The 26,018-nt window shown below is 28.0% G+C and overlaps 1 protein-coding gene across 1 annotated transcript in view; it reads left to right on the top strand.

The window, feature by feature from the left end:
* LOC112679472 (adenylate kinase isoenzyme 5) overlaps window positions 1–26,018 on the top strand; it is a 58,168-nt gene that overhangs the window by 28,276 nt on the left and 3,874 nt on the right. The window contains exons 2-6 of the mRNA XM_025549288.1: window positions 5,176–5,340; window positions 5,410–5,520; window positions 20,837–20,979; window positions 22,427–22,609; window positions 22,704–22,986. Coding sequence (XP_025405073.1) covers window positions 5,176–5,340; window positions 5,410–5,520; window positions 20,837–20,979; window positions 22,427–22,609; window positions 22,704–22,986 — 885 coding nt within the window. The remainder of the gene's footprint in view (window positions 1–5,175; window positions 5,341–5,409; window positions 5,521–20,836; window positions 20,980–22,426; window positions 22,610–22,703; window positions 22,987–26,018) is intronic.

Raw genomic sequence — 26,018 nt, forward strand, 5'->3', positions numbered from 1 at the left:
TAAGCCTTGAATTATTAATTTATTTCAATAAACATTAAAATGTTTACTTGTAAGAGCAGTTGTGTAAATATCTTAACAAATTATTTAAATAAAAAAATTAAAACAACTCACGATGGAAGTATTAGACATAAAGCAAGTACTTCAAATTCTTCATCTATTGAAATTACACAAACAATTACAGATAAATCTCCAGAAGAATTGACTTATAATATTGCCGATATTAGTTGCTGTTTCGATCAAAAGGTTAATGATGAATTAAAATTCAAGTTACTTACTAATGTTTGGCTGTCTGATGAAAAATTTAATATCCCTATATTGGGAAAAAGAAATTTAAAATTTCAATTAAATAGGATTAAACGTTTCCCCTGGTTATGTTACACTAATATGCGAAATTCTGGAGCGGTATGTAAAAATTGTACTATCTTTTATCATAATTTTACTGGTAAAGGTGCACATCAAAAACCAGGAGTATTAGTTACAAAACCATTTAATAAATGGAAAAATGCGATAGAAATTTTTAACACGCATAGCAACATAAAGTATCATAAAAACAACCAAATTTTTACGGAGAATTTTATTTCAGTATATTCCAACCAACATTTAGATATTTGTCAAAAAATTGATTCGTGAATTGTGTCGTTGGACACCAATTTCACCAGATTGTCATTTCTATATCTTTTTTTCATCCGCACGTTGATGTATTAAAATCGTATAATCGTTAGTAATTTTAAAAACTTTTATGTGGCTCTATGCAAAAAATGTAGGTACTTAAGAAACCATTTTCTGAAAGAAAATGCGGTGTATCATATACTATTGTTTTTACGCTAAAAGTAAAGTTCAGAAAACAATATTTTATAATATTGATCAACAGTTCATCTCCGTATTATGGTTAAAATAAGAACAGTACTTGGCGATTCTTCCAAATACCACGCGACGTGACGGATATTTGAGTAACAAGTTTTAAAGCAAGGCTTAAAATCGATAACCGATTTGTAACGAAAACCGGTAAAAAACCGTAAATTTGAGAACTGAAAACCGATAACCACTTTTAGTTTTGTAATGCTGGAAGCGGTTATTGGCTATCGGTTATCAAGGTAAATATCTAAATATTAACATCAAAGCGATTACCTTGTATTTTCAATCCCGGTTTTATAACCAAAACCTATTTCCAACCAAAATAATTAACGGGTTTTTCGTGGTATTAATACTTGAATTATGTCATGATTACATTATACTATTATAGTTGAATTTAATTTTCCAGCTATTTTTAAATATTTTTCTCCAATTAATGGCCGTCAAGTATTGCTTATCTGTTGTGAATATCATGTATATAATATATCTATATTATATACAATGTATCAATCTTAGTATCATCTTAGAAAATTATTATATTTAATTTCAGTTTTTTACCGTTATAAATAAGAAAATTACAACAATAATTTTTTTTTATGCAATTTAGGTTTTTGATTATCATTATCTTGATCATAATATATTTTAAACTTTAAAGCAGTTTGAAAAAATAAATATTGTAATTGAGTGAAATCGACCAAATTAAAGCATATTAAGTTTTCGTTTTAATAATAATAAAAATTATATTATTAACCCACGAATCGCCTAAATAAACTATTAAAAATATGATTAAAAAATTGAAAATATGATTTTTAAAAACCGGTTTTAACCGGTAACCGATTACTAAAAAACATTATCATCAGCTTTTAAACGATTAACGGTTATTACAGTTTTTGAAAGATTCTTAAAATAACGGTTACTGGTTACCATAATATCAAAATTAAACGATAACCGGTTTCCGGTTTTAAAAAGTTTTCGGCTCCTACCGGAGCCGATTACCAACTTTATTAGGAACGGTTTTAAGCCCTGTTTTAAAGTATTTACTCTTAAAGTGTTTTACCAATCGTGTGTTCATTTCAATAATGCTGTCAAACAATCATGGTACATTCCCAGTGTGTTTGCTCTCAATGACACGCAAATATTAATTTATTACCAATACAATTGTTGGTAGTGTGTTATTACGTTTAAAACGAAAATTTCAAAGATTTCTAGTAACTAATTCTACGCATATAATGGTTTTAATTAAAAGAAAGGAAGATTAGATAGGAAATTAATTTATAATTTATATTATATTATTTATTAGGTATATTAGGAGGTTAAATAATAATAAATAATAATGAAGTCGACACATTTATTGTTATACGTTCTCAACGTTTAGTATGTGTGAATAATTGTAGTGTATAAGTTTAACGTTGGTCAACATATCGTTAAGAATTATAATATGTAGTTTAAGTTTATTGTCAACTTGATGTTTCTCTGAAAATTATTTGTCAATATTAATTAGAACATTAAATAGAATTAAGGATAATAGAACTAAAACAATTATAATAATTTTCTGAAAGAATTTATTTATTCCGAACCGTAATAATATGTGGTTGGCCATTCTTGTGCATCATCTCCACATGGACCTGTCCCACGTTCCTCACTCATATACTACTTTTAATTCCATTCAACAACCTCATTCTTTTTCTGGTGTAGAATTTGTGGTGCACCGAAGGTAAAATACGAAAACAATTTCAGAATTCTGACTGGTCCAGTGTGTTCCTGAATTTGTCAGTTCTTTGACTACAAATATTACATCAGCATCATTCAATAAACAAACAGATGTTTAAAATTAAATTACTCTTTTTGTTTAGCATTTTTTTAAAAAAAAAAAAATTTTAATTAGTTTTCAATCAACAGTCGTGCGTAAGTGTTATTTTATTGTATGCTGCCAAGTGTCTGATGTTTTACTTGATGTACATGACACTTATATAAAATTTAGTACCTAACGATCATAACCAACGATCAATTATTTTCAATTTGCACAAAAGTCGTGGTGACCTTATACGCAATGCATAAAATTAAAATTATTTCTTTCCTTTACATTGGGTTATATTGTATACAATGCAGGGAGACTAAATTATTCACTTTCCACGTAGCAACTACAACAATAATATATTGTACTGCTGATAGTCTACAATGAACACAATTAACTGTAGTACAAGAAGCTATAAATCCAATTAACTAGAAATAGCGAGAAAGAACTTTACAAATTTATATCATCAACACAGTTTATGTACTCGTATGTTACAAAACTTGTTTTATCTTTAAAATATTGAAAAAAAGCACTGACTCTTTGTAATTATCGATTTTTTTTTTTTATACTAACCGTTACACAAAACATTCTGAGTGACCTTCACTTTTTTTGACCTGAGTTTACCTACACCCATGAACCCGTGCAGTAAAAACCGTCGTAAAATATTAAGTATTCTCGTCTCGATTTGTTTTTCATTATTCGAAATTATAATTTTTTTAAAGTAAAAGTTTTGTACTTCGATAGCAATTATCAAATTAAGCGTATGAAGAAAAAATCTGATTTTTCATGTGCATCTCAAGTTGTAAAATTTATCTTAAATGATTTCCAAATTTTATCATATATTATAAGAATATTATTTAGTTTAAGTAATAAACAAATTTTTTTATTTGATTAGGTATGTATAATTTTGGGAATTTTTTTATAGTGGAATTAAAATTTCTACTGGACCGTATTTGAAAGAAATTTAAATTTAAATTGTTTATATAATTATTATAACACATGTTTACGAATAACAACATAGATTTTAAAAAACGATTTCTATTGTTAAGTCTCCTCTTATACACGCATTTTACGATAACTAAAATTACATTTATTTATTTTTATTGCTCTGAGGATTTATTATTTAAACGATCAAAAAATCTATACTGGAAATTTATGAGTCATCATATATATTTTATTTGTATTTATATGTCATATGATAAATAATTATAAATATTTTGATTGTCAAATATACAAATGAAAAAATGTGAAAATTTAAAAAAAAAAATATTAAAAAATTAATTTCTAATAGTTTATCGTTTAAGGTGAGTCCGGTTTCTAATCTGTTAAAATAGTAAGGATATAGGTTTAACGATATAATCGTATTAAGCTGTTAAGAATACAACTTATAGCCTTAATTCGAAAATGAGGATTATCAGTAAGACACAAAAATTAAAGATTAAAGATGATTTTATAAAATCTATTTATTTTGTACTAGAAGTATAATAGTTAATATTTGAGCTGTTGGCATGGATAAATAAAAATACATTACACATTATAAAAAATATATGATTAAATTATAACGGTTAAGACTTTTAAATTATCCAAACAAGTTGTTTAACAATTCTAGTTAATTTTCTTTTTTTTTTACGTGTTAGTGGTCTAATGAAATAATAGTAAATATAGTATTTCAATTATTATAAAAATTAACCAAATAATTTTCATTGACGGATATTTGATTATATTTTAATGACTCGGATTTTTTTTCTTGGAAATTTATGGTTTGGCTAAGTTAACTTTTTAAGTTTTTATACAGGAAAATACATAGATGGTTTTAATAAAATATTTCGAATTACGATTTAAAATATTTGAATACATTTAATGTATTTTCTAGTTTGTAATTAAAAGAAAGAATATTATGTAATGAAAGAACAATTATATAAGTCTCTAATAGTATAACCAGTTATATTATATGGTTCTGAAATACGACCACTTAGAAAAACAGTTGAGAATAAATTCATTGTATTTGAAAGAAAAGTTCTACAGAAAATATATGGTCCTGTCAAGGATGACATAACCGGGGAGTGGAGACGAAGAATTCCGTAACGATCACTGAACTATTTGAAATATTTGTAGCTATAAAAATGGAAAATTAACGCGTGACCCGTCACAATTTACATGTTATGGGGCAGCTTTTTTTACTTAAATATGGGGTAGGAGGCATAAATGTCACTTTAATACAATTTACACTGAAAATGTAATGCGTCATAAAATATCACTATTGTACGTTTCGAAAATAATCGCCTTCATAATTTCATATTAACAAATTCATACTACTTTCTTTCATTTTTTTTTTATTATTTAGATGTTTTTATTTTTTTTTTCCAAAACAGTATGGTTGTTTATAAAACTTTAGGTCTGAGGAAGAGGGCATGACCTCTATGGTCTTGCCCCCTACAGGCCTTCTCTGTAATTATAATACAATTCATATGTAATATTATCGTATGCGTGATACAGTGTTATGTTCAATAATCGTGTCATTATTCCAGACAAAAATCCCGATGATAAACATTTTGAAAACGGTCCAAAAGAAAGACATATCTGGGAAGCAGATGATAGTGACGAAACCTACAGAAATGATACTGGCATGTTTACGCATATCAACAGCCACGTCAAATTCGACACTCCGAAAGTTCCTGTTATTTTCGTGCTCGGTAAGTGTATTCACTTGAACACTTACTATGGTTCTGACTGGGTGTATAATTATTTGCATGTGCCCGCAGGTGGACCCGGAAGCGGTAAGGTCACGCACTGTGACAACCTGATGATAGAGAAGAGAGGTATTGTGCACATAAACATGACCGATTTGCTGCAACAGTACACCGTCGGAAACGGTAAGTTTAAGATAATAATTCTTTGAATAATGCGTTTCGACTAGTCCAGGGTTGGATTATGTCTATAATACAAGGGAGAAAGGGACTATTAATTTTGGTGAGACTCAAGACAATTTCATATTTTTAGTAATTTGTAATAAATAATAATTTAAGTAAGTTTAGTATATTTACATATTGTAGTGTAGTAAAATAAAAAATAATTTTTTAAATAGTACTTTGTATTTGTTTGTCAACAATTATAAAGCATATTATGGCCCTTCTTGACTCGTGGTCCAGGGCTATTACACTGCCCTTCTTTTGATCCAGCCCTGGAACAAGCTCATGACTTAAGCACTTATTAATAGAAAGTGGGTAGAAGGGGTGGTTATCAGCGATCAGTCGTTCAACGATGAGGCTTGTAGGCTTATCGCTGAGTGTTTCGTTTCCAACATTTTTACATTGAAGTAACCCGTTGACCACTCACTAGGGTTCCACGTACCATTCTGATGAATTTTTTTCGTTAGTCGCTATTATTGTCGTATATTATTACTATGCTATTATCACTCAGTAATGTATGAATATTTTAAAATCATTGGTTCATGTAAGCGAAAAATTATATAATGATTTAAATAAATTATTATTATTATATATATATATATTACTTGAGTTATGAGAAAGGTTTTTATTTGCATAATAGAAGTTATTTATTTTTAGTAACATATTGCATACTTTAGAAGCGAACCGTTTCAAATAAATCAAATTCTATATTTTCCACTATTATTCATTTGTTTTTTTGCTCATCCCAAAAGATACGCGTACCATGAGTTGGAAAACACTGGTATAGTAAAACAATAATTATTTTCTACCAGAAGGATTTTTTCGATTTTTACCAAATAAAAAAGTCAAATATCGGAAATGGTTTCTTATTTATGAAGTGATAGTTTTTTGAATTTCTCGACCATTTTCCAACTAATTAAGAAAAACTGGGGGATAAAAACGGCATAAAAATTCATTTTCGAGGGAAATTCTTTTCTTCTTTCCATATTGTTTTGTTAAAACTAAATATAATAATGATATATATATATATATATATATAATAATTAAAAAAATTGCAAAATGTAGGGTATACCCGTTTTCGTCAAATTCGAATTAGTTTTCATCGTAACAACAAAAAAAAAAAATGTTTGAAAAACTTCAAATTTTCACTGAATGCTTATTTTACGTCATTCGCTTAGTTGGTATAGTTAAAAAAAAAAAAAAATTTGAGCATTTTATAAAATATTTGAATTTTTGAGTTTGCAAACTTTTTTTTTCAAAATTGCTTAGAAAAACATTTTGGTATGACAAAAAGTTTTGAAAATTATACATAAAATTTCTTGCGTATTTATTTGTTTTATAAAAAAATTGAGCTTAATTTTAAAAACAAATTTTACGAGCATTTGAATATTATAGTTGAATAAAACTATTAAAAACATGAAAATATTATTAACAATTACATTTTTTGCGTTAAAAATGTATAACATTTTTAATTTTGATAATTTAGTTTTGAAAATTGGATACAAGATTTTTTATGTAATTTTCTCTTGGAAAAAAAAAATTATAATAATAGTTAAATTAATAACTGAAAATTCGCAAAAACGATTTATAAACGTTACAAAAAGAAATGTTGACGAAATTGGATATTTTAACGAATTTCCTAAAATTATATTAATTACATAGTTGACCTCTTTTATTCTGAATTGGTTTTTTCGAAAACGAATAAAAATTTCTTTCATTGATTTTCATCATATTTAAAGCATATTCATTGTGCTATTTCAAATAAATTCATTTAAATTGTTTTCAAAACTATGCTCTCTTTGCTTACATAACTCACTGTTTTTATTTTTACTTTTTTCGAGGTTTTGTAATTTTTCATATAGTATTTTAATTTTTTAAGCAATGGCATTGATCTTGAGTTAGTATTTTTGATTTTTTGCATACAATTGAATATTTGTCTATAACTAAAGAAATATTATGGTGTAACGTTAAATTTACCTTTCGGATAGTAATTTACTATTAAGTACATATTTGATTTTTCCTAATACCAACTATAAACATTTTTTGATGAGGCATTATTTCACTATTGAAATTGAATAGAAATACGAATGAACACCAATAGGAAATTATGATTTCAATTATGATGCCTATAATAATCAACCACAATAAATATTACATATATAGTCTATACCGTATGGAATATAAACAGGGGTGAACTGACCATGGAAATAAAGAGGCAAAGAAGTCTTCGATAGTGTCATATGAATTATCCGTACACAAAATGTAATATTAAAATATAATGGTAAAACACCAATCATTTACTATTAGAATATCCTATTCAAATATTATTAATATTTATTAAAATATTTATTTTTTTAATAAATACTTAGGTGCTGTGCTAAAATAAAATTGTATTAAAAGATTTTTTGTTATTTAAAATTTGAAAATTTTTAAATTTTTTTTTACAGATTGAAAAAAAATCTAAAATAGCTATTTTGTAAATCAGATTTTTAAAAAAAGTACCTATAGTATTTAAAATAACTTGTTAAAGTTTAAACATCATTATTTAACAATATTTATAATCATAACAAATTTTATAGTGGTTTCCTACAATAATAATCGCGTAGAGCCGTAGTTTTCAGCCTAGGGGTCGTGAAATATTATTCGGGGTCCTCAAAAGTTATAAATAAATGGATATTCAAATAAAAATGCATTATTTTAAATATTAATCAGATTACTACGGATGTATAATAACATGCCGAATAAAATAGCGTGTGTTATAATTTTATCTGACAATGGTTTATTAAATATAAGCGATTTCGGTTACCGATTTAATTGAACTGTTATTTAATATCTGGTTATATTTACACTCGTACCGTATTCGTGAATTTCAACAATTTTAGTTACAAATTTAATAATTAATAATATTTAATATAAAACCTGATATGGAAACTATAATTTTAAATATGCAAGCACATTGCTATTATACAAGAGCGTATTGAGTCAGTGGGCTTGGTGGGCCGCACAAATTATGGGATGATCATGAATGTTTGGACCGTAATTTTTTTTTATATAAAAATGAAAAAATAATTCAAACATTAGTGTATCATATAATCGAATAGAATAATTAAACTGTACAATTGAAATACGTCGTTAAATGGTAGAGTACGTTCGTTTTTAAGGTGTTTCGTATAGGCAAATTTAATCACATAACAAATCAACAGCTCGGATAAAATATTAGTTATTTATTACTATGCTTGAAGCAATAATTGAGAAAAAAAACAAAAATAAAATAATGCGTGTAATATCACAGATTAAATAAAATTTATTTATTAAAAATTTATTTAATCTGTGGTAATATAGTATTCTGTTATAACAGCTCATATACTTGTACTCGTATATGTTTGCGCCTAAAATTCTAGCTTCTTTGTACTTTCAAACCAAAAATATACATGTAATTGAATTATTGAATAATAAATAAACAATTATTGAAAAATACGATGTTATCTTTTTTTTTTTGTTTTCTTTTCTTTGTAGTTTTTTTTTTTTACATAAGCTTTCATTAGTATTAGTATATATTTATTTTTTAAAATTATTATATTTGTTCCTCAAATTTAGTTATTCTCAAGTAAACATTAATAAGAGAAAATAATAAAAAAATAATAAATAAATAATAATAATAATAAATCATGAAAAATTTGATACATATGCTAAAGAAACTGTTAAGTTATTTGTAACAAAATACCCATGGTTTTACATGCCAATTATTTTTCATAAAATCTTGATACATGGTTCGAATATTATAAAAGTAGCATTATTACCAATAGGCCAACTATCCGAAGACGCCATAAAGATATGAAAAGATATAGAACATCAAATACACGAAAAAACAGTAGAAAAAATATAATGTGTTAAATACTCTTTTAATTTCTTTCGATCCATTTATTGCAAGTTTAAGGGAGAAACCCCAAATTAAAAAAAAAAAACGCTATGGCAAGAATCTTAAAATTTGCTCACTTATAATGGAGTTAAAGATTCTGAAATGGAAAATTCTTCTGATTCTAATACGGACAATTCTTCGACATCCAAATAAAATTATTAATTAATAAAAATAGTTGATATTACATGATATGTGTTAAGTAGTTATTTTAAATTAAAAGTTTAAAATTTTATTTTATTTTTTTGTTATATTAAATATTAACTATAAATTAAAAAAAAGAAATTATGATCATTTAATTTTTTTCCAATTTTTACTAATTTTAGCCTACTACTAATTTTTATGCGGCGCAGAAAAATTGAATTCAGGCCAAAATATAGTGTTTAGAAATTTTATGTATGCACTGGCATACCCTGCATACCTCAAATGACGCCCCTGCTGAATAACTCACTGACACACCAAACAAATACATATCTGAAATATTATTAACACCTACTTCAATAAATGTTGTATTGGTATCGAGATGTATATTATTAATAATTATTGTACCGACATCAATTTATATAATTTAATGAAAATTCCTTAATATTTTGTTTCTTGCTGTTTATAATTATGGAAGTTCACTAGTTATAGGTAATTTGTCGATATTTTTCGACAAATCGTCATTTATTTTATTTTGCATTTATTCAATAAATTATTAAAAATAAATACAAATTTGATTTCCGGTATGACATAATTTTAACGTTATTTCCCAAGTTACATGAACAATTTTCTTCAAATTGCACCATTTATACACTAATTGAATGTCACATTTATAAATTGCATAAGTAGGTTTTGTAGGTTTTCTCCTCCGCAGCTCTGCTCTTATTTCAAGCAAAAATATACGACGAGAATACCAAAAAAAAAAAAAAAAGGTAGAATGTAACAAAATTGTGATCTAAGTAATTTAAGTGATATTATAAATACTAATTAACTTAAAAGTAAAATCACATCCGTAATTTTTAATAATATATTTCGATTATGAACTAGCAAATTCAAATCTTTAAGGTCATCTAGTTATATTGATTATTCATACATATGTTTATTATTTGGGGATATAATGATAAATATAAATTTATAATTAGGGCCTGGAACTTGACGATCTAAAAATATATAAAAATGCACGAAAAAAATGCATAAAATGACATAAAAATGATATTAAAAATATATATTTTACTTTAAAAATTGATAAATAGGTATTATTTTGATACAATTTAATTTAATATTCTATTTTATAATTTAATAATATTTTAATTTAACATTTTTATGTAGATAATAGTGTTTTATAGATTTAATTTATCTTCATATTTGTTATACTGTACTAGTGCCCGGGACTTGATGATCTAAAAATATATAAAAAATGTTAACATAATAAATAAATAATTAATAATTATTTATTATTAGTAATAAATATTTTTTTTTACGTATATTTGTGTTACTTTCAAATTGGTTACATTGTACAATCAATTAATTTTAGGCATTTTTAATTTACGTTTAAAATTGATAAAAATTACACAACACAGAACTTTACACTTTATACTCGTACAGTAGACACTATGGAACTAACAATGCTGTGTAACTCAAATTAAATAAGAAACGGAGACATGAAATGTTATCAAACACGGGTTTATGTCGATTGCGATCAACGATTTTATGCACATGGGTGTCCCGGGCCTAAAATAGTATCTGCCTAAATTACTACTATTTATTTTATTTCTAGTAAATTGTCTTTTAAAAAATTTTTATGCGTGAAATTGTATTGTTTATTTAACCGTACATTCGATATACAGAATGTATTAGAATAACCATAGAAAAATCAATTTTTTTAAATAAATTAATAATTAGCTACTTTATAAATGTCTTGGATAAATTTAAATTTACGAATTTTTGTACAAGGGCGTATTTAAGGGGGACGAAGGGGGCATTAGCCCCTCCCCCATGGATCATTTTTTTTTTGAATATAATACATTGATTTATTTAAAAAATGTAATGTATAAATAATTAGGAATATAAATTATTAGTCTATCATTATAATATAATAATAAACTCAATATGTCAATTTGGTCACGGTTATCAATTTTTGTTTATCTTCTTATATCATAACATTTTTGGTTTTGGAACAAATAGTGGTATTATCTTCCACGGATATTGCTATGCTTATAGACATTTATAAACATAACCGAGGTATTTATCAGATAATAAAAAGTAATTCAAAGAAACACTTTATTTATCATATATTTACAAGTTAGTCATTTTTTGGAGCGTATATGCGTATATTGTACATTTTTGTATTTATTAGAGCTATATAAGTCTTTAATAATTTTACTCGCCTATTTCTTTTTAAAACATAATATCTGGTACTTTTTGTTGTGCATAGGTATTTAGTCATTTTTTTGTGCACAAATGCATGCATATTTGTGTATTTTATAGAGCTAGAAGTCCCTAATCCAAGTAATAATCATAGTAACTTACAATATTTGTTTCCATATTCTTTAACTTGCAAATATTGGCCAAAAATATATTTTTGTAAATTGAAAACATGGTTAAGATTAAGAATAAGCCAGCATAGTTCAATATGTTTGGGTTTGCTGCATGTGCATAAAGATATTATTGTATCTATTGATGAAACAATCAACAAAGTTGCCAAAATGGAAAAAAGAATTTTGGTATTTGTAATTTGTAATTTGACTACTTACCAATCTTATATTGTCTACTTAAGTATTTGTTAAATTAAGTTACCTACCATCTTAATTGTTTTTTAAAGTTTTTAAAAAATAATTAATAGGTACTATATTCCTACTACGATTATTTGTTGTTTTTTTTTTACACAGAATTCAGACTGACGGTACAATTTTAATATAAGAACTATTTGTGTTGTTATTATTACTTATTTTATATGCAGTAGGTTTTAAAAATATTTATTGAATAAATATTAAAAGCAATATAAATTAAACATGGTTTATACATTATAGGTATATTATATAATCTATAAACTTTGTATATTGATGATAATGGGAAATTAAAATACACTACGTAATATTTACTATGAAACTATTGAGTATGTAAAAATGTTAATGGGAGGGGGAGTCTGGACTCGAAACCCCTCTATGGTACGCCTCTGTAATTGAACTGTAAATTATTTTTAAGTTTGTATTGAAGAAAAATTAATTTCGCCCCCCCCCCCCAAGGCCTAAATACAAATACGCCCTTGTTTTTGCATAAGAACAATTTTAGGTAGTGTTATGTTCTACAATTACGATGATACACGTTTGTATGTGAACTCCAATGTTTTTCAATTAAACTCGAAAAGCAGCAATACTACCAGTAATTACCAATACATTCAGTAATTTGTCAACCCTCATGTGGCATGTGAGAAAGTTAGTTATCATTAACAAATTTAACTTACTTAATTTTCTTTTAGTATTGAACGAATTTGGGAGGGGCTCGATAAAAAGTTTGAAAGTGTAAAAATAAGGATCACCCTAATATACAATTTACATTTAGTTGTAAAAATATTATATCGATTGTAAGTAAAAACAGTTTACTTTTACGATGGTAAATTACCGATCAGGTCGGCCGACAGGAGTATTATTATAATAATATATGCGTGCCGACCTGTATCTACGTTCGTCCCTGACCTATTAAATTCAAATTACAAATGGCTCGGACCGAAGAGCGAAACGCGAGCTATGACGTTGTAGTACAGTGTGTTTGCTTAAAGGTTTAGAGGAACCGTTATGTACACGTATTGACCGAGAGGAAGTTATAAAAACGAAAAATTCATTCACCTTTTTGGTCGGATCCCACGTCGAACTGCGGTTAATTTGATATCCGGACTTATTACATGAATATCAGAAGTAGAGCTTGGATCTTAAATCATTTTTTCGGTTTCGGTTTGGTTCCAATTTTCAATTTTACTTTTTTGGAGTTTCGGTTCTTAAAACTTTTTTTTTTTTTTAGGATTCCGGCTTTCATGATTAAAATAAAAAAAAGGTTCCGGTATTCATGAATATCTTTTAGGTTCTACAAATAGTTGAAGTTCGAAAAATAAGACATAAAGTGTAGGCCGTAGCAATACTCAAAAATGCTCTACAAACGAAATAATATAAAAACGATAGTTCGCATTACTACATGGTGTGAAATACAACTGCTATGTAATTTTCGTACTGTCCCTAATATTTTTATCATACCTATTGCAATCATAGTGAAAGAAGAAAAGAAATTAATGTGATTGTTCAAACACCACAACAGTTTAAATTTTCACACCATAGCGTGTCGTACATTTTGCCATGAACGTCTCGAACTTTCGAGAATTTATATGACACTCTCCCCCTCTGCATATCGGGGCAGTCGTGATGACCGGTCTGCGACTAGGCCATAGACATATTAAGTATTATAATTGTATCTTAATATGTCTATGGACTAGGCCTTTGCGGTTCTGGTTCCGTCTTTTACGTGCACTCATGCGATACACTACACCTCCACGTAATCTTTTCGCCAAGCGGAATCACACGGAGCGAAATCGATCGTCCGTGACGCACGTCTGCGTTCGTGGTGTGTAATGCAACGATCGTTTTGGTTGCTGTTATTCGCGTTCGGCCGTATTTTTCGCCACAGGCACACGGGTTCTATGCGCGAGTGATCGTGGTAAAGCAGACATACGTGTGTTCGTTTAGTAGCGTCTTGTGGACATATGTACGCGTTTTCCGTTGTGTCGCGTTATTCGATGGTACGCTAATGGCTTGCTATTGCCATGGCGTCCGGAAATTGCGTACTTATCATTTTTTTATTGTTATTGTGTGCGTCGTCGTGGCTGTATTTTGCGTATCTAGTGCGTCGCGATTATCGTCAGTGCCAGGCAAAGTGCGCCATTATCTGTGCGCGTGTGTAATTGACACGCCGCCGTCGTTCGAAGATTTTCACCGGTTGTCGGCCATATTTCTTCTGTATCTTCATCGTGGTGTAGACAGAGTGTTGCCATCATCCGTGGATGTCAAGTGGGCCATTCGGTGTCTGGTGTTATCCGTTTATTTTTTATATTATTTCGTATCTTTGTGCATATTATTATTATAATTATGTTAAGTACTTGATTGTTTATTATAATATTATTGCACTCCTTGAACTTGGGCGCCTTATCATTTATTTTTATTTTTTTTATTTACCTTTTCTATTTTATTTATATAACTCGATCTGTGATAACGATTACCTGGTCCTTTACTATACGAGTCAGAGCTACCAACCACCATAATTGACGAGAGGATCGCGACAGCAACGTGAGCTAGTTTTTCGGAGCAGTTATCATAGCTAAATTTATTGATATTCATTATCATCCTGTGTTTGTTATTACTAATATATAATATCAAATAGATAAATATTATTATTTATATTATATAACTGGTTTCTTCTATATACGACACTAAACATAATGTTCTGGGCTTAAAACACAAAAAAAAAAAAAATTATGTGCAAAAAGAATTATAACTATTCCAGCATCCAAACTGTGCCGCACTAGAAGTGGAACTGGGGGTGATCAACACTCGAGGACTCGAAATGCATAGAATTTATTGTACTGTATTGTACATTTGAGAAAATATCAAGACCAGTGGCACAGTAACTATTTTTCATTATTTTCCAAATTATAGTTTTGTCCTCCTTATATCCGAGAGGTCAATTTCCCCCGCCCCCTTATCTGATGACACTGCATAAATATAAGGTAAATTGAAAAATAACGAATACTAATTCTCTGTAAATATTAATAGAGCTAATAACTTCAGTGTTTAATTATTTATCATATTTATAGATTTTATATTATATTTAGTAATAACAAACACAAGATGATAACGAAACTATCGTTCATTTCAACTCTGAAATTTTCATTTCATAACTGCTCCGAAAAACTAGCTCACGTTTCTGTCGCGATTCTCTCGTCATAATCGTAGGAGCAATTCTGGCGCCAACAGTGAATGTATTTCAACCATGATTATTTATAGTAAATACCATATACGTGGATAATAATATACTGTTTTATATCTATAATAATACTACAAATAATACTAGCCTTTACCCACTATACGACCATCGATATCTATTAATTTCAACTTCGGTTTTGTCATAATATAATTTCTGTAATTAGTATACGACACACAGGCGCGAATCCTGAGGGGGACATGGGGGTCATAACCCCCCCTCAGAAAAACATCAAAATTAGGTCTTTCGTGATTATTTAAAAATGAAAATATGCATGAATTGCGGTTTTAATTTTTTCAATTAGATTTTTTCTTGCAATAAAAATGTTATACAACATATTATATTTATATACATTTAAACTACATCACAACTTGTTCATAAAATCATAATTTCCTTTTAACTTCTAAGAATATTAATAGTGATTATAAACTGACTGATATTATTAATTATACTGATATTGACTAATGCCAGGTTTACACGATATTAGTAGATAGTAACATAATAGGATAATCAATGATAATAATATTAAATATATTATATACCTATATTAAATTATAAAATTAATAGTAAATAAGATTATAATTCCTAAAATAGTGATTAGAAGTAAATAATATATTATTAATTATTATAATATAAAAAATTAACCGTCAAGATCAATTAAGTCGTGAAGAAGTATATAATGAACCGTTGTCGTATCGTATAGCAAAGTTTGAAATATAATTCAAGCATAATAATTTCATCAATCATAGATGAACTAAAAGTTGAATTAAGAATTATCACAATTCACATGCGCCGTACACGTGATAACACAAATATTACTAAGCACTAATACACTATAGTATTATATATCATTAAGTGGTCATACGTTGCAAGTGCAACCGCGAGTAGAGCAGAGTTGTGGAGGGGGTAGCTACTTGTCGTTAGTAAATAGAACGGCGTTCTATTCACTTGCACTCCCGGTTTTACTAATACTAAGCACTATTTTTTCTGTTTACACACAATGTGCGAGTGCGAGTGACAAGTACTACGCATCGTATAAACCCGGCATAATATTGTTGGCGAATAAATATAAATATAATAGTAAATCTGCGGAAATATTTTAGTGCTAAACCGGAAAGATAATTTATCTTAGATAAGATTATTGTCAATCCGTTACCCGTATGTCTAAATAATATTATACCATATATTTGCTATGGCATCGCTCATCGTTAATATAGGTTCTAATAGCTTGTTAGAAAATATGCGATCATTCTCTACTCTCAGGCGCCTTAAGACATGGGGACTTTCACACATGGGAGAGGAACGTATCACCGGTATCGCTTTGCTCAATATTCCCAAGAATATACTTATAAATGATGATAATATTATTTCTAAATTTAGAAAAATAAAACAAAAAAGATTAAACTTTGTTATTTAATTTTAAAAATTAACAATTTCATATTTTAATAACGCTCTAATTTTAATTAATAATTTTACTTTAACTATTTTGATATTGTATATTATCTTTTTGTCCTTTCAAAAAAATGACCCCCCCCCCCAATTTGAGGTCTAGATCCACTTCTGAAGACACATAATTTATTGTAAACCGTGGTATTAATACTATAGTGTTATTGCCAGTTGCGTATTTAGGGGTGGTATCCTGGGGTTAAAACCCCCCCAATTTTTTTGTAGTTCTATTTATTACTGAAGTATTGCAAAATATTGTTGACGAATGACGAAATATTTTAAAACTGCTTTGAAAATTGAATAATGTATGTTTCATCTTATACCAGAAAATAGGTACTATTCATTAGCAAAATATTATTTGAACTTTCGCAGTAAATCGTGAACTACGTAATTCTTAGAATTGTATTATCGTTTCGTGATGTCGGGTGAGCCGTATTATTGGTTATCGCCTTATTATCTTTCTTCGAATACAAGTAATTGTCAACTAATTACTATAGCAAAGGCCGACGATATAAAGTATATACTGTGTACAGCGTACAGTACACTTGAAGTACCTACGACGATTTTATTTTTTGCTGAATAATTAAAAATTTAAGTAGATATCCTAAGATTTTTTTACTAAAAAATTACCATTTATGTTAGGTATAAAGATGTATTATAATCAGGTATGAATTCGTGATGAAACTATGTTAATATTTGTTGAGATAAAGTATTGCCAGGAGTCAGGACACCCCCAAAAAAAATCTCAAAATACGCCACTGGTTATTGCTGCCCTTTATTTCCAGAAAAAAAATTCGTAGCAAATTAATTGAAAATAAAATTTGTATATCAATACGCTAATACTGCAATTAACAGAAAAACCGTTATATTTTGTAGATAGGTTTCGGTTTTTTTCCGGTACTAGTTTTATAAAAAAATGGTTTCTGTTCGGTTCTGGTTTTTAAAATTTCTTAAGGTTCCGGTTCTGGAACCAGTACTTTTCGGTTCAGTTGCAGTCTCTGATCGAAGGTCGTCAGACAGACGTGAATAAAACATGTGGTCGTCATCAGTATCGGTTTTTCTACAAAAAATGTTTTTACACACTTAATTCTATAAAAAAAAAACTGCCCTCTCAAAAAGCCGCCCTAGGCTATAAGCCTTTTAGCCTGCCCCCTAATCCGCCACTGTATACACCATATTGTCATTTAAAATAATTTAATTTGTCGCATACAGCACATTTTTATATTTTTTATGTAAACAAATGAGTGGTATCTAATGAATAAGAAAAAAAAATGTGGTAAGTGATAACGATTTTCAGATAAGTTCAATGTAATTTTAATGATTGTGACAGCTGGAAAGTTAAGAGCTGATTTATAACGATTTAAACCTCCAAATAATTCATGATAATAATTATTAATTTTTATATTGATGATGATAGTAAAATAACTAACAATTTTGATTAAGAAAACGTGGATCACATGAGATAATAATATTTAAGATTTGTTGTTTTTTAATTATAATTGTTATTAAAATTAAAAATATTTTTTTTATTGTATTCCAATATTATTTAATATTTTGTTAATTTTATTGAACGAGTTATATTTTGTTAATTTTTATTAAAAATAATATTTTTAAAAATAAAAAAAATTAAAAATATTATAATAAATCCTAAAATAATAATGCATTTTATTCAAATTTATTAATAAAAAACTTGTTTAAATTGACGAATTTATCTTAATGACGTACGTATGTTTCACTTAATATATTTTTAATGGTATTAAAACAATTTTTTAGTAAATTACGTTAGTGGCAAAAGTACAAGTAAGCAAATTAAAATATGATAAACGCCAAGGGCTATACGACATAAGCGCCAAAGGTACAACAATTACCTATCATTTGCGCCAAAATTTGTAGTCAGTTTATGGTATACGAGTTTACCGTAGTATGACCGCGTATCCGAAACACCACATAAGTATAACGCAGTGTTTTGATACACTTTGGTATACCGTATAACCACAGTTTATATTGTTTGTTTAATATGATAAGTAGTATTACCACAGAATAGATAGAATAATAGACAATAGAAATAATGATATCGTACATTGTACAATATTATGTGACTTGTAAATATAATATTATATTATATTAACATTGTACAATATTATAGTGTCCTTAGTGAATATGTGTTCTGTGTTTCGATGTCTCATAAGTAGAGCGCGAATTTGTATGCACTTAAAAGTATCGAAATATGCCATATAATATGCAGTAAAAATCATGAAAATATGCAAAAAATATGCAAGAATTTTTTATTTATTTAAAATTTATAATTCAACTTATAAAAATTAATTACTTAAATACTTATTACAAAAAAATTTAGGGAATTTTCTGAACTTAATTTATTTTTAAAATTTTATTTATTATTAAAATAAATAATCATATGCATTTCAAGTATATCTTCTGTGAGGCTATGTCGTTTATCGGTTAACATATTTTTAAAGACTGAAAACGAACCCTCAATGTCAACCGAAGTTATTGGGGCATATTTGAAGCAAGTGGTATGTCGATAATCGATTATTTATTTTATATCTAAATATATATATATATATATAAATTATTATTTAGTGACTATGAAATTTATTTTTAATTTTTCTAATAGATAAAATATTATTTTATACATTTTTTTTCAAATTTTCACTTCAATATGCAATAAATTTTGAATTTTGCCAAAATATGCAAAAATATGCAATAACCTCTAAATATGCAGAAATATGCAAAAAAAAATCCACCATTAGCTTCAAATTATGATGATTTGTGGAGATAACTGTCAAAAATCCAAAAATATTGAAAGGAAAAAATATGCGATTGCATAGAAATCCGCGCTCTACTCATAAGATTACTGCCTGTCGGTTTGATAACAAGATACGAGGTACTAGTCACAACATTGTACATTCTTACCTAGTACTAGTCCTACCTGAATATATTATTTTAAAGTCTTCTCCTATTTTTTCTTTCTCTACTTTCCACTTAGTTTCCTAAACATAAAAAATATTAACTTTCCTCCTCTTCAATACTTCACTATTTTTGCCTGTTAACGTTCCGATATTCCCCATGCCTATTCTCACTTTATACCTATCTCTCATACCTAGACGCAGATTTAACTCGAGGCGCAATTTTAATGTCTCTATATTATTAACATTATACGTGTTGGGTAGACCTGAACACATAACTGGTGAACCAGCTACCACACTATCCGATTATCACTTACGAAGTATCACTTCGTAACTCTTCGTGAAGATCTAAATTATTCGGTTTGAAAATCTTTTTACAAATTTTACAATATGTATAATAACATTCTTGATGACATTTTAATTTATAGCGTGTATAGTGAAATATATTTTCTATCTATCCAGTTAATACATAAATTAAAAAAAAATAAAAATAAAATTTTGCTGACGTATTTACAAAAAATATTTGACAATTTGGTATAATGTGATATATTTATCAATGTTTGGCTTTATTTAAAGTCAAACGTTTCAAACTGTTTCTACTTTAATAACCTTATTATAAACTCGTGTCTTAATAAAATTAGTTTTCAAGTATAATTTATTTCTATAGTGTACATTTTTTAATGTAAAATAAGCTTTTCGTCTTTGACTCAATATGAAAAAAAAAACCGGGATTAAAAAGATTGATAAAAAATTAGATTTAGCGTTTATATTGACAGATTATAACAGATTATTATAATGATGGGACTTATGGTAGAAAACAATAAACGTGGTATGGTAACCTAACTTAAAAATATTAAGCTTATAACGAGTGTAGTAACAGAAACTTGATCACCATAATTGTACAATATTTTTGTCTTAATCCTAAATAATTTAAATTAAATAATGTAAAAGCGTTTTAATTATATAATTCCGTGCGAATATTTAGATATGGAAGACTTCAGTAAACTTTCCAGTAAAACGGTCACAGAAGTACTGATGTTGGAACTGAAAATGTCTCCTGCGGCAAAAACGTTTTTAATCTCAGGATTTCCGAGAAGTATGCGTGATGTAGTGGAATACACAAACAAGGTAAGGATACATAGTGTTTTATAATTTATTGTGAGTTTATCATATTTTAATAAGTATGTTTACAATAATGTTGGTAGAGTTAGAGCACCAATAAATACTGATTAATATTTTATGTATGTTGTTCGAAACCGGTTTTTGCTCATTTAATATAATAAATATGGCAGTGGATTATATACTATAGTACATAAAGCGTCGGTTAAGCATATTGTACAGTTATTTCCTAAATGGTAAGGATGGGCTACCTCAAAATTACATCAATGCTAATCGATAAAACTTGAAATTCTTTTTGAATCATTAAGAGCATATATAATATTATTAAAAAATATTTAGGTGTAAAAATTGTTTTCTTTTTTTTAATTAACTAAAATCGAAAATAATATTTAGTTTAAATTGTAATTTAATAATTTAAGAAATTAATACTGTAAAATCAAATACGGGTTGATATGCTACATTATGGAATGAACTACACATAAACACCCATGAAGATTGTAAGATTGATCTCATAAGGTGAGAGAGTGTAAAGGGAAAGCTGTATTAATTTCTATGATATTATAAAAATGAAAAAACATGTTATAAATAATAATGTAAATCTAATTACATACATGTTATTAGGATAAATTACTTAAATTATATACCTAGGTACATAGTAGTTTAGTATAATTTTGAACAATTTAATGAAAAAACATCACCGATTGTTATAAATTATACTACCTAGTATAAATATATGAATATATGATTTATTTGCTTGAGTTACTAATTTATTCGCCCTGTAGAAGGAGATCAGAATACTTCCACAGTTCTTAAGCCAGTCGTAAGAGGCGACCAAATGAGGTTGCGTCAGATTGACAGCCGGTGTAAAAATGTTGTCAAATAGTATGAAATGTCCGAAACAAAACTTAGGTGGTTTTTTCTCATCTCAGATGAGACATATTATTGATGTAATCATATAATTTTTCGAATTTAAGTTATTACGATAAATACACTCGGGACCAAATATAGCGTAAACGTGATTTTTCTTAACGAAATGCATTGTACATTGTAAATAATTTAACTTTGCAATCTATATTACTATAAAATTTAATCATCAACAAATCAACCCATATACTCTGATAATACATTATAAATATACAAAGGACATGGAAGGAATGGCTCTTTACGGTTACACCTCTTTGTTTTTAAACTTGCAAATAAATGATTATGTTATTGCAATCGGCATTCAAATATTCAATAAATTATAAAACGCGGTCATTAGAAGCGACTGCTGATGCTCGGACTTGATTGATATTTGTATGTAGTTAGCAAAAAATAAACATATAACTACATACCTACCATCTGCAATTGTTTGCAAAATACATTTAGAATGTACAAATTAATTGTTCACAATATTGTACTTAATCATTAAATGAACACACGTAATATATTTTACCCGACTCGTTTATGCATACAGATTAAAGTCGTAAACGGAGTTATTCTCATATCATGGAATCAAAACGTGCTAGAACGCCAAATTGATTACGGTGCCAAATTAGGACACGTAGTGTTGAGCTTAGCCCGGATGGAGCTAAACAATTTTTACAAAAACGTCACGCCGGTGTCTGATTTTTACGACCAAAGAGGAATGCTCATTTCGGTTAGTATTGAAAATAAATATTTTTATTTCACTTTTTCGTTTCGTCTTACACGTGTGGCTAGGTGCTTAAAAAAATGCGTGTCACGTGTCATAGATCAATGGCGAACGGAGCCCGATCGAAGTGTACAACGACTTTCGTTCTTCGGTCTTACAAATACTGAGTGCCCACAAGAACCCGGTGCCCATCGCTATACCCAATGGCAACGTGCACTCAAACCCTGATACTGAACAACCAAAAACCGACACGGCTCATCCAAACGACAACCTTACCGAGTACCCGAACGATGGTACCGAGAACCACGATCCAGTGGAATCTGATCGAACTACCGGTTACGATCCGGGGCCAATGAGATTTCCACGAGTCATTTTCGTTGTAGGTAAGTACATTTCGAATTCCGGAAGTATATACTAAATTACTAAATCGATATAATGGATGAACCCTTCCTAAGACGGTCCCTAGATATCGGAACGGGTATAGTGTTCTGGGTTATTTAGACATTTTTATCAGATAAATTCGATTGTTTTTCACATTTACTTCGACAAACTATTCCATAGCAATGGTTATCTCGATTTCAGTTGAATTATGTGTATCTAATTAAGTGTACCCATTTCTATTTTTCAGAATATGTGTATACTAAATAAAAAAAACCCAAATCCGTGGATTCACGGTCGTGTACATGCGTATAACCACTTTTTAGTTTCTTTATTTATTTTAAAAATATATTAAAATTTGTCAGTTTACAATTTTATACTGGTGTTTCATATGAATTGTATTGTATTATCTTCGTTAATATTAATTTGTCATGTATTAAGAATTACTTGAAAATTATTTTGCAATAAGTGCAATTATTATGCAATATTTTATAATTTATAGTTGCTATAAATAAGAATAAAAATGTAAATTGTAATATATGTGACACGGCTGTAACATTTTTCATGTACAACATTTAAACTATGTATATCATAATAGAGCACTGAGTTATATTTCATTAAAAATAAATAATATTGTATAGTTCATAATTGATGATTAAGAAATTATATTTTTAAGAAATCTTAATGACGGTGGGGGGGGAAAAAACCCCCCCATCATATTTTTAGTATGAACATTTTATTTTTAATAGAATTTGGCGTATACCCACTTATATTTTTAGCACTAAATCACTGGTTTTTATTAGCATTCTATACAATAATTAAGCTTTGGATTTCTAGAGTATAATATCTTATCTTGACTTGTAACCGAGTTACAGTGCGTCCTAGGTGAACGTGATTTTACGAGCAGGCGAGTTGGCGGGCGACGCGATAAAATTCAAAGTAGATTTAATTTATGGAATGTCCTATTTAAATGCTAAACAAGCGGGCGGGTGGGCGATTAAAATATTATCGCTCGCGTCGAAACAAATATTTTTGTTTCTGACGCGGGCGACTAGTACTATTTTCGAATACTTCAATTCAGTTGTTTGCGTATTTTAATTTATAAAACTGAACATTTATTTAAAAACATGGATTCAAAAATAGAACTTCTTATTTCTGAAGTTCAGAAAAAAAATAAATCTATTAAAACTCACCTAAATAAATTGGATTTGTACTTTTTCTTTTTAGTTTATTTTTATTCTTATTTGACATTTTTTGTTTTTTCATAGTATAATACTTAAGCCGGGTATTTTTGTAAAGTATTGCATTATTTGGATCCATTTTTAAGAATGTACTACAACCAACAACAACCTACAACCTAACCAACGCGATTCTTCCCTGTACATTTCTTATAGAAAACATTCACTCAAGCAACAATTCGAATTCTCATAGCTTCTCTTCTAATGAATGGATCTTGATCGTTCCACTCAAAGAACACTTAGTGGATTAAGTTCTTTTTTTTTGAGCTATTAACTCTGCTTAAATTTGTTAAGTTTGAGGAAAGTTATGCGTGAACAATCAACTTTATATTTAATTTTTTCAAGATTTTCCTTCACTTAGACCTCTATAATTAGAGTTATAACTAACGTAGGCTGTCGACACAAGTCTAAGAACACTCAGTGGATCAGGCTCTTTATTTTGAGCTATTAAATGCTTAAATTCATTGAGTTTGAAGAAAGTTGTGTATGCACAATCATCTTTACTTTCAATTTTTACCAAAAAAACTGCATTCTCATTGGCTTTTATCTAGTTATATACCAACAAACAATTTACAAACAATACTAATATTATTACTTATATTAGCTGATATTGTCTGGAAAGTAACACTGTAAAATGATTTTATGTTACAATTACACCCTCTCATACATAGTCTATCCTAATGCTACGGATCATATATTTTACACTCTCTGTAATTTCAAGATGTCTTTCAATTTTCGATATTAGACTCATTTATTGATTATTAAAATGTGTTTATGTATTGATTCGGTATATGCACCTATTTATATTTATATGAATTAAATTTATGCACCTATACTTTTTGTTATATAAATAAATTATCTATTGCGAATTTTCGCAATGGGTATACTAATTATATATTATTTTACTATGTAATGTATATACGTAAAATCATTAAATCGTTGTTTAAAATTAAGACCATTATTATCTTAATGAACTTAAAGGACGGACAGACTGAACTGATTTTTTTTCTTTTAGACAAAAGGACCCAGGGGCGTATTTATGGGGTGACGAGGGGGGGGGCCCTCTCCGAAATTAAAAACACCATTGATAAAGATTGTTATTTTTTATCATGGATATGTCTTAATGCTAGGGGTTTCCGAAAATTTGTCGCGTCACTGAGAATGTTGCTTATGCGATAATTTAAAATTTTATATTTATAAAATATGTTTATTCTTTTAAGAAAATATGTGGTGAATTTTGAGTGACTCTAATAAAACATTTGTTTATTACAATGTAGTTTTTATACTTTTAAAAAATAATAAATCATTAAAAAAATTGAGTTTCTTATTTCTCTGATGATGTAAAGTCAGTCGAGAAATCTTATAGTGTTTAAGTAATTTTTTTTCGTAATAGTGTGCTTCCTCCTTTCCTTCCACCTAAAAAATACATAATCGGCTCCTTCCGAAATGAAAACCTATATACGCCACTGAGAAGACCGGACTATAGTTCAGTCCGGTTCGATCCGAATCGATCTAGATCAGACCATGCTAATAGAGCTTTATTAACCATATTGACGACTTGAAGTAAAATTTACTTAATACTCGTTAATTACCGCTACGGTTTCAATTGAAATTCACTATCGACTTTACTGTTACAAAGAATTTGTATTATACTTATGATCATAACTGGCCTTGAAATCTTTTTCAACTAATAAAATTATTTTTATACAGAAAAAAATGCATTTGAAAGGTTTCATTTATACATTTTCCGACTATTAGCGTTCAAATTTGTTATAATATATTATCATCTGGACAAACAT

The sequence above is a fragment of the Sipha flava genome, unplaced genomic scaffold, assembly GCF_003268045.1.
Source record: "Sipha flava isolate LNK unplaced genomic scaffold, YSA_version1 162_pilon_pilon, whole genome shotgun sequence".
Lineage (NCBI taxonomy): Eukaryota > Metazoa > Arthropoda > Insecta > Hemiptera > Aphididae > Sipha > Sipha flava.